Below are 10,210 nucleotides of genomic sequence, written 5' to 3'. Positions count from 1 at the left end.
GGGTTTTTTATTGTTGTTTTTTATTTGAATATGCATCAACTGGAATGTGGGGTATGGGAGGCAAGCATGCACAGTAGGAGCTTTTATTCCTACCAGTGAAATATTAACTTTGTGTTTCCTGATTTACTCACCTTAGGTTGGTCACACATGGGAAAATGTCATTTCTGTGCTAGTTTTATCTGTGATGTAATGATGACATTTGAAACAGCAGCTTGATTGAGATTGGTTCCAATGATCTTAAAATATCCCTGTTTTGCAAGCTGAATAAATGGATTTGGTTTTGTTCCTGAGTGCTTCATTATATTTGAACTAAGGTAATGTAGCTAGGAAGGCAAAGATATCATTTATACTTCTTGCTCAAATGATTGTAGAAAACTGACCATCAGAATGTGTTCAGTTTTTATTTTTTCTAGGTAAAAGAGCAATCTCTTTGTACTAGAAGTTACGTGCATTTTTGGAGTATCTGTACAGAACTGTGTGAAATCAGAAGTTTGACTTGGTTTATCAGTTTGTGTTAGGGATGGTTTGAAAACATTTATACTTTACCTGGTAATGTTTCTGCTTTGTGCCGTGCATTAGTGACTTTCCACCACAGTATGAAACCAGCAGGAGGACTGAAAACCAACCAACAACCATGTGTAGGACATATTAACCATATGTAAATATTAAAAAAGGGATTTGTCTTATGATCATGCTGGTTTAGATGTGTGAAGCTAAGTCTTAGATTGTTATGCTGCTCCTAGCAGTTCAGCCTTTCTGCTTTTGAAATTATCAGAATGAAATGATAAATACATTATTTAAAACTCAGTCATGCTGCGAAGTGGCTGGGTTCAATCTGTGGAGGGAAACACTTCCACTCCTCGGTTAATGCTTTTGATACAAATTCTATTTCCAGGGCTGGGAAGTTTACTTTATTCTGTGCTGTTTACTACGATGGGAAAAGGAAAAAAAAAAAGAAAAAAGAACTGGTCGGAGCAGAGGCTGCTGCTGTTTCAGACACAGCAGCTCGCCATAGCGAAGGAACCAGTGGGGTTTGTTTTGGCCCCAGCTCAAGAACAGAACGAGTTACTTGGTTCCCAGTTAGTTTCTGATCTCCATTACCATTCTGCTGTACCTGCTCCTGAGGGCGCCCACAGCGAACCCGCCGCCCGCGGTGCGGAACCTTCGGGGCCGCGGGGTCACCTCGCGGCGGTGTCACCTCGTGCCGGTGTCACCTCGCGGCGGTGTCACCTCGCGGCGGTGTCACCTCGTGCCGGTGTCACCTTGTGGCAGCGTCACCCCGCGCCGCCGTCACCGTGTGGGGCCGCCCCGGCCCCGCCCCTCACGCCGCCGTCCCAGGGTGCCGCGCGCTGGCGCGCATGCGCGGCGGGCCGGCATGGCGGCGGCAGCGGCCTTGCTGGGCCGGGCCACGGGCCTGGGCCTGGGCCTGGTCGCGGCCGCGGGCGGGCGGCGGCTCCTCCGCTGCGGGGCGGGAGCGGCGCTGCGAGAGCGGGGCACCGGCACCCTCCTCGGCGCTGCCGTCCTGTGCCGGCCCGGTGGCGTGGCGGAGCGCTGCCTGTCGCGGGGGACCAGCTCGAATCCGCGCCCGAAGCGGCCGCTCACCGCCTATTTTCGTTTCGTGATGGACAACCGGCCGGCCTTCAAGGAAAAGAACCCAGGTACGAGCTGGAGGGGCGGCGGGCCCGCGCTTGGCGCTGGTGGGAGCCGGGGCTCCGCTACCGCCGCCCCCGAGCGGGTGAGCCGGAGCAGCCCGAGCAGCTTTAGCCCGTCCCCAAAGTTGTTATTTCTTTGCAAACCCGAGCTTTTGGAACGAGCTGAAGTCCTGGTCTCAAACACCCCGCCCGTGTGTTTATCCGAGCCACTCCCTGGGTCAACCCGGCGCGGTCATGCTCCTTGCCTGCACGTGCTTCATAAGTCAAAATAATGAACATGAGTATGTAACTTTAAAAATACTCAGTGAAATACCTCGCCTAGGTAATACATTGTAAAAATGATTTATGGTTCTGAATTATTTTTTGGACTCTATGTATTTGAAGTATACTTTTTGCTGATATGAGCTGTTTGTGATTTTATTTTGAGGCTTAGTAATTGAAAAATTGCAGGTACTAGGTTGCATCACTGTATATACAAGAAGAACTTAAAGTATTTAGAGGAAAATTATTTCCTGTGAATATGTTTGATGTACCATCAAAAACTTCACTTACAGGCAATGCAGTGACTTGCTAGAGAGCTCCAGAATAGAAAGATAAGCTGGTTTTGAAATACTGTTGAAGGTTAAAATGTTTAAGTAACTCTGTTCATATTGGGCAAATCCTGAGGAAGATTTAAGTAAGGAAAACCATTTGATGCCCTGTTTAGCTCACCAGTTCAAGAGTTCACACTCTCATGTAGAACTGGAAATTTTACTTTTGGTTTCTTCCCTCCTCTCCCCTCCAAATTCAGATTATCTTGCATTGTACAGAAAAGTACCCAGCTCAAAAGACAAAAAATGTGAAATTGTTGTAGAGTAACAGTTGCTGCCTTGAAATGGTGCTTCAGTTTATTACTTCATGTTGTGTTCCAGGTGAGCAGTGGCTCTTTCCCATCCCCCAAATATTGCAGTGCCCTTTAACTGCCACAGTGAGTTAGTTTTATGAAATAAAAAAGCATTTGTACAGGAAGATGATACCTGTGACAGCTTTCCTTGGGAAAAGTTGAAGGAGCTTACTAAAGATACAATGTTGATCTTGGTTTCTGGGCTTTCTCTTTTAACCTACAGAGGCCAGCAACACAGAACTGGTTAAAAAATTGGCAAGTGCATGGAAGGAGTTACCAGCATCACAGAAACAGGTAAGGTTCTATTTCCCTGAGAACTTTGAACTCTACAGGTGGTGGAATTTTATTTGTTGGTGTCTTGTGTTTTTTTTATTCGGTCTGGTGGGGTTGGTTGGTTGGTTGGTTGGTTGGTTGGTTGGTTGGTTGGTTTTTAAAGAGCTTGAAAAAGCACCTGTGTACAAAGGTCCACTGTCCCTGGTGGCCAATAGCAGGTGCCACTTGGAGCTGGCTGGCCTTGGCTCCATCAGGCTCCTCACAGGAGCCATCCCTGTGCCCCCCTGGCCACCAGAATCTGCCCATGCAAACACAATACTGGAGGATACTTTGCTACTTGTACATGACCTTGGCTTTAAGAGTTTGAATCTGTTGCCAGAGAAATGACACAGCTCTCACTCCATGTGGCTGTGGGGCTGCAAACCAATTCTTTTTCCTTTTTGAATGGCAATATTGTATGACATGTACAATGCAAGTTTTTTTAAGTTGTTCTGATCTCATGTATATGGCAGGTGAAACCTCACTTATTTCTGATGAAAGGACCAAACTTCTTTTGTTTCATGTCAATTTCTTTAAGAGTCATCAAATTAAGTCATAAGTAATGAAGTTTTCTCTGAGTGGCAATTTCAAGGGATAACATAAAGCAACTCTAGGACTTGCTGCTGGATTTAAATGCCATTTATAGCAAAGTAATGATTGTTCTTCCTTGACTGCAGTTAGCAGTCAGGAACTAAATTCCATTTCCTAAAGGAGATATTTAGTAGACCTGAGTTGCTCCCATATCCCTTTGGACTTCTCACTCTGTGTACCTTTCCCTTCTGTGAAATGTGGGACAGGGAATCAAACATGAAAATCTGATGTTCTGGTGTAAATTGTTCAGTCTGTAATTTTTCTACTAATAGGTTAGAAGTGTTAGCTTGTCTAATGATCATGTTCTTCTGACTGAAAGCATCTAGCTGAAGTTTAAGGCTGCTGGTGGTTTGTGCTGCAGGTTTATGAGGAAGCAAGGAAGACAGACTGGAAGAGATATGGGGAGCAGCTGGCTGCTTACAAAGCACAGCTGACCCCAGCCCAGGCTGCAGCTCTGAAAGAGGAAAGGAGAAAACAGCTGGCAAGGAGAAGATCAATCAGGGCAAAAAGAGTAAGTATTTTGAAGTTCAGCTTTCTTTTCCCTCAAGGAGTCTGAACCCTGTTTGTCTAGTATACAAAGCAGAGTTGAAGCATGTTTTACAAAGACAAAAGCAATTCAGAATAGAAAAAAACACAAAACATACATAAACCCCCCCAAAATGCCATGGACTGAAATAATTCCTGGTGTCAGCAGCTAGTTTAGTGGCTTTGCCATGCTTGAAGAGCACAGAACTAGCAGGGATCTTTGTGCTTAGAGGTAGCTTCTCTATGCTTTTTTTCTCCCTATTTCCAGAGCTACCAGAGAAGGGATAGGCACTAAAAGACATTTGGACCAGCAGCACTTTCTTCAGGTGGGAAGACATCCAGAAATGGCTTTTCACAAAGACTGTTACCTCATTAGGCCCTACAAGGTAGCAGCTGTTTGAAGTAGCCTTTTTTCCTTGCTTTTTTGGGCTCTGCCACTGTGTAGCTCTGCTGTGACATCTGTTTGTGTCCTTTACTAGCATATTTATAGGCACCACCTTCCCTCTTCCTTTTGGCTGGTTTATGTATAAATCCTTAGAGACAGAACCATCTGCAACAGTACAATATTGTGGTTTGTCTGGAAAGGTCAAAGGGGTTATGTATTGCTTATTTATTTCTGTGAATTAAACTGTGACATTGCCCTAATTGGCAAAAGCACAAGAAGTTTGGTTTAAAAGACCCCTTCTTAAATGGAATTTGTAATCTTCATGATTTTGCTGATGATTTTTAGAGGATGGCACCACAAGGAATTCAGTTGGCATATCTAATACCTAAGCAAATGTTAACTTAGAGCACCTAGGCTCCAGTGGGAATGTCAGGACTGGAGAAAACAGAAGTGTAATTGCATCTCTAACTTGCTGTACTTCATTCTCTAGCCATCATCCCTGTAGGCAGAGCATTCTGATAACAGAAACACAGCTCTCTTTCACCTTGTCACCTCCCACAGATCAGTGTGTGCCCTCTTCTCTGCACACAGGCAGCATTTCACTCCAGGAACTGGAGCCTTACTGAAGAATAATAGAAAATCTGTCATCATGACTTGCTTGCAGAATTGAATTTAGTAGCACTCTGGTTTCTGGAAGACTTAGCTGAAATAAGAATCAGTTTTAAATGCTTTTTCAACAACTTGTTGAAAACTCAAGTTGTTAGCTTTTTGTAGTTTAACATTAGTCTTGAAAAGCACTAAGAGCATCTTGACATACAGTTCTGTTTACAGAATTAAACACCAAAGAAAGACTTTGTGTTTGATTTTTGCATAAAATATAAAGATAAATACTGAGTTTAGTTTTGGAACAAATGCATGCTTGGTAGATGGAATAACTTCTCTTGTTGTTTTTAAAGGAATTGAATCTGCTTGGAAAACCTAAAAGAGCTCGTAGCGGCTTTAACATCTTCTTGTCAGAAAATTTTCAAGAAAGTGAGGGAAATTCACCTGTGGTAAGCCAGGAAAGATTCTTTTTCTAAAATATATCCATTGTATTCAGAAAATTCTAGTTTAGATTCTGTCATTTTCAGAGATACTATTCAGTAGTTCACTATCTGGGTGCTGCATTGCTTAGGTTATTTTTTTTTAAGCTGTGGCCATCTGGCTGTACTGCTAGCATGGCCTGTATAAAAAATGCTGTAAGGGTATACAGACTTAGAACATTTTTGTGCTGTTTTTTCCACCTCAATGTTACAGACTTTATCTGTTCCTTTTGTAAGGAGAGAATTATTCTTTCCTTTGTTTTGATGTAGAAATAGAGTTTTTCCAAGAGCTGTGGTGGTGTGCTCCTGTTCTGGCAGTTTGTTGTACCTCCTATAGTTCAGCTGGTGTCATGGAAACACAAGAGTTCCTCAGCAAACCCACAAGTTCTGCACTGAGCTGTTCTGTGGGGTGGTTTAAGTTACACTGGTGGATTCTAGCAGTGGAGGTGCTGCAGACCCACCCTGTGTGCCTCATGTGCTTCTTACCCTACACATTTAGTCAGTGAGTCAGGATGGTGGATGTGGTTTGTTCCTCAGTTTTCTATGTACTAGGAGGTTTCTCCAGTCAGCTGAGGCCTGCACTGTAACTGTGGCTCAGATGATGCCCAGAAGCTTGATTTGAACTCTGTAGTTTATTATTTATTTAGATTAAAAGGGTAAATAAGGGGAAGCAAGCTTTTGGGCTTTTTTGCATTGGTTTATGCTTGACTTTCACTCATGCAGTGTTCATCTGGAGCTCTCTGAAGTCAGTCTACTCATGTATTGCATGTTCTGTATCCCCTAGGCAAAGCTGAAGAAACTGTTTGATACATGGAAAAAAATGTCTGCTGCCCAAAAGCAGGTATGTCAGAGGATTTGGATGAGGCTCTGATCTCATCAAAATTAAAAACTTGAGTCAAAATTTATATATTCATACAAAATCCTGAACTCAGTTGCTCAAATTATAATACTGAGCAAAATACTCCAGGATCTTTATGCATCTTGAAAAAGATTGTCATTACCTCTATTCCAGTAGTGACCATTTAATTCATAGTGTTGTTGAAATGTGAGTCAGTGGGATAGGATGGAAGTTTGGTGTGCCTTAAAGTGGATGTTAAGTAACACCTAGAAAAGAAGGTGGAATAATATGCAACAATTTGATTTTTTTATAATCATCTATAATATCTTCATATATATATATATTTAATATCTCTATATATAATATAAACACCAGCATAAGAATTTGCTGCTCATGGAAAGACTTCTTACAGGGGAAAGTAACAGAAACTCACAAGTGCTGTGCACAGGGTAATTTATTAACTTTGGTTGTCTGGGAGATCATGTTCTGCCAGTTTTCTGAGTGTAGTGAACTATGAACCTGTAGATGAGCAAATAAGAAGTGGAGGGGTGCTTTACTGAAATCCAAACTAAACCTTGAAATAACTCCACAGCAGTATCTATTCCTGTGCCTCACTTAGTCTAGCTGTCTCAAACTAGTGCTCAAATAAAAAAGCCTTCACTGTTAGTAGTAGTACTGAATAAATTTATTCTTTGGGAATGGCCAGCTGCTGACATAACTGCAATTTAGTGCTAAAGCTTTGTATTTTTCTGCAAGTTTGATTTTTTTGGTTATTTTTTTCAACTAGCTGGGGTAGGAAACAAATACCTGGGCTGTTCACTGCACAGGTGTTGTTCTAAGTCACCTTTGTGTGTGGCATTTTTCCAGAAAAAGCCCCTTCTGTAACTTCTTGGTACCTTCTTTTCTTTCAGCCATACTTGCAGCTTGCTCAGGATGATAAGGTTCGGTATGAGAATGAAATGAAATCATGGGAAGCAAAAATGATTGAGCTGGGACGTGAAGACCTGGTGCGTTCCAGAAGGCAAAGGTTGAAAAAGAAACCAGCTGAAACTGCAAAGCAAACTGAAACAGCCAAAGCCAAAGCTTCCTCAAGTGGAAAAAAGGCAAAATTAAAAAAATCTGAAGAATAGAAAATCCCCTTTGGTTGTCTTATTTCTGTCCTGCTGTGTTAATGCTGCAGTCAGCATTAGCACTGAATGTGGAAAGCCCATGAAGGGCCTTGGGGAAGGTGATCAGGTAAGAGAGGAGTTACTGTCTCCCAGAACTGACTGAAATAATCACTGCAGGTGTAGCCTGAACTGTAGAATAGCAATTAACTAATCAAGCTGTGAATTCTGATAGCCACTGACAGCAGCAGTGCTCTCCAGTAACGGTTGATAATATCCAGCTTTTATAAGGTATTTTTTAATGAAAAATAAAAAATACTTTTTTTGCTAATGAAAGAAAGGATATTCTGCAATGTTACCATCTAAATTCTGTAAATAAGAGCTGCAATCTGAGTTAACACTGCTGTGTTGTATTCCCTCCATGTTACTGCTAGTGAGATGTTCTACATTTCATCAGGCACAAGAAATATAAAATGCTAGCTTTTATTTTATGCATCTGTCTTTTTGTACTTGTTGATCTGTGTATGCCACTTCTGTTGCATTTAAAAACCATGTGAGTTTTGTATGAACGTACCTTTATCGATTTTGATTTGTATTTGATTTTCTGGTTTTGTTTGGATACATACACACATTTTTGTCTTGCTGTTGTCACATTTGGGACAACCTAGAAGGAAAAGAAGTATGTGAACTGTTTGGACTTTCAGTTTTGGTGTAATAAATACAGGTATTTTGAAGAAGTGGTTGGTTTCTTTTTTGGGGTTTCTCTATCTTAGTTAAAGTCCCATAGGTATTTTGAGGAATTTATTTTTAGAATGCAGGCCAACTTTTTCAGTGTTTGGTGGAGCTCATCTGTTCTGAGTGACCCACAGAGTAATCATGGAACTCCAGAAAGGGTTGGGTTGGAAGGGACCCTCAGGATCACATGGTTCCCACATCCCTCCCAGAGGAAGTGCTGCCACTCACTGAATCAGGTTGCTCAGGGCCCCATGGAGCCTGACCCTGGACACTGTCCCCTAAAAAGGGGCATTTTCCTCAAACCCTTTGTGTCTGATCAGTCTGTCATTGCCCTGGGCTTGACTGCAGAGATAAATTGGAAGCAATTAGAGACAAGCTCTGAGTGCCAGTGCAAACCAGTTGGAGATAATCATTCAGTGCTCAAAGAATCAGAATAGCCTGAGTTGAAGGACCCAGCAGGATCATGAAGTCTAACTCCTGGCCCTGTAGAGGACACCCCAGGAATCCCCCCTGTGCCTGACTGTTGTCCAAACACTTCTTGAATACCAACAGGCTTGGTACTGTGACCACTGCCCTGGGAGCCTGTTCAGTGCCTGAGCAGCCTTTGGGGTAAGGACCTTTTCCTGATACCTGACCTAATCCTGCCTGAGAGCTCCAGCCAGTCCCTAGAGTGTTGTTACTGGTCACAAGAGTGAGCAAATCAGTACCTGCCCCTCAAGAGGATATTGGTCACCTCAATGAGGTCTCCCCTTCAATCTCCAGTTTTCCAGGCAGAACAAACCAAGTGACCCAGATGTGCTGATGCTCAGGCCTCAGCCAGAGCTGACTTCCAAGATGAAACCTGGGCATTATGTGACTGACACCATCAGTATTATTTACCTAAAAATAGATGGCTGAGACACTTCTGCCTGCTGTTTCACACCAAACTGGCTGCTTTAGAAAACTTCATCTAACCTTGTGTAGTTATCTGCAAGAAATGTATCATTTTAAGAAAATCTGCACAACTGACATGAATAGGCCTGCTTGTAGGATATTTTATCTGGCCAAGCCCTGGGCCCTGCTGGAAGAGAAGTGTGCCATCAGACCCAGGTGTTTCTGCTGAGCTTTTTGTCCTGGGACCTTCAGTGTGTGAGAAGTCCCTGGTGCCGTTCTGTTTGAATCTTGACTCTGGGAGACTCAAGGCTTAGGATGGTACCTGGAGCTGAGAAGGAAAGTGCTGATAGCAGGGTGTGACCTGGTAAATCGATGGCTGAAATAGAAGTTGTAAGGAGCAAGAGCTTTTTCTGCTATTGTGTGAGGGGCAGGGCTCCAGGCAGTGAGGGGCAGGGTTCCATGTGTGAGGGGCAGGGCTCCAGGCAGTGAGGGGCAGGGCTCCATGTGTGAGGGGCGGGGCTCCATGTGTGAGGGGCGGGGCTCCATGTGTGAGGGGCAGGGTTCCATGTGTGAGGGGCGGGGCTCCATGTGTGAGGGGCAGGGCTCCATGTGTGAGGGGCAGGGCTCCATGTGTGAGGGGCAGGGCTCCAAGCAGTGAGGGGCAGGGCTCCATGTGTGAGGGGCAGGGTTCCATGTGTGAGGGGCGGGGCTCCATGTGTGAGGGGCAGGGCTCCAGGCAGTTAGGGGCAGGGCTCCAGGCAGTTAGGGGCAGGGCTCCATGTGTGAGAGGGAGGGCTCCATGTGGATGGGGCTGGGCTCCATGTGTGAGGGTCAGGGCTCCAACCAGTGAGGGGCGGGGCTCCAGCCAGTGAGGGGCGGGGCTCCATGCGTGAGGGTCAGGGCTCCCTGTGTGAGGGGCAGGGTTCCAGGCCGTGAGGGGCTTTCTCAGTGAGCTCTGGTTCTGCTAGATGTTTTTCTAGGTTGTGGCCAGACTCAGAGTGCAAAAAGCTTTGTCAGTGCAGAGGAGTTTGTGCTGCTCTTTGAGTGTGGTGCAAAGAAGGGTGTGCTCTTGGAAGGGGCGGATTTGTGACATCTTTTTGACCTGACACAGCTGATGTGAGAGCAGGGGCGTTTCCAGCTTGGCTCTGCCCGGGGGTGGTGTGGAGCAGGGCTCGGTCCGTGTCCTTCCTTTGCTACTCGGCAGCGCCACCGTGCTTTTGTCCTCCGT

At 44.5% G+C, this 10,210-nt stretch overlaps 1 protein-coding gene across 1 annotated transcript; it reads left to right on the top strand.

Moving 5' to 3' along the window:
* Nucleotides 1-1,375: 1,375 nt before the first annotated feature.
* On the top strand, nt 1,376-8,111 carry TFAM (transcription factor A, mitochondrial). Its single transcript, XM_059477383.1, has 6 exons — nt 1,376-1,658; nt 2,759-2,829; nt 3,800-3,949; nt 5,305-5,400; nt 6,215-6,271; nt 7,180-8,111. The coding sequence occupies exons 1-6, from the start codon at nt 1,376-1,378 to the stop codon at nt 7,396-7,398; spliced, it is 876 nt and encodes a 291-aa protein (XP_059333366.1). The 3' UTR covers nt 7,399-8,111.
* Nucleotides 8,112-10,210: the final 2,099 nt, after the last annotated feature.

This window comes from Ammospiza nelsoni, chromosome 8, assembly GCF_027579445.1.
Source record: "Ammospiza nelsoni isolate bAmmNel1 chromosome 8, bAmmNel1.pri, whole genome shotgun sequence".
Taxonomy (NCBI): domain Eukaryota; kingdom Metazoa; phylum Chordata; class Aves; order Passeriformes; family Passerellidae; genus Ammospiza; species Ammospiza nelsoni.
Note: the sequence above shows the minus strand (reverse complement) of the source record. Positions and strands in the feature narration are given on the sequence as shown.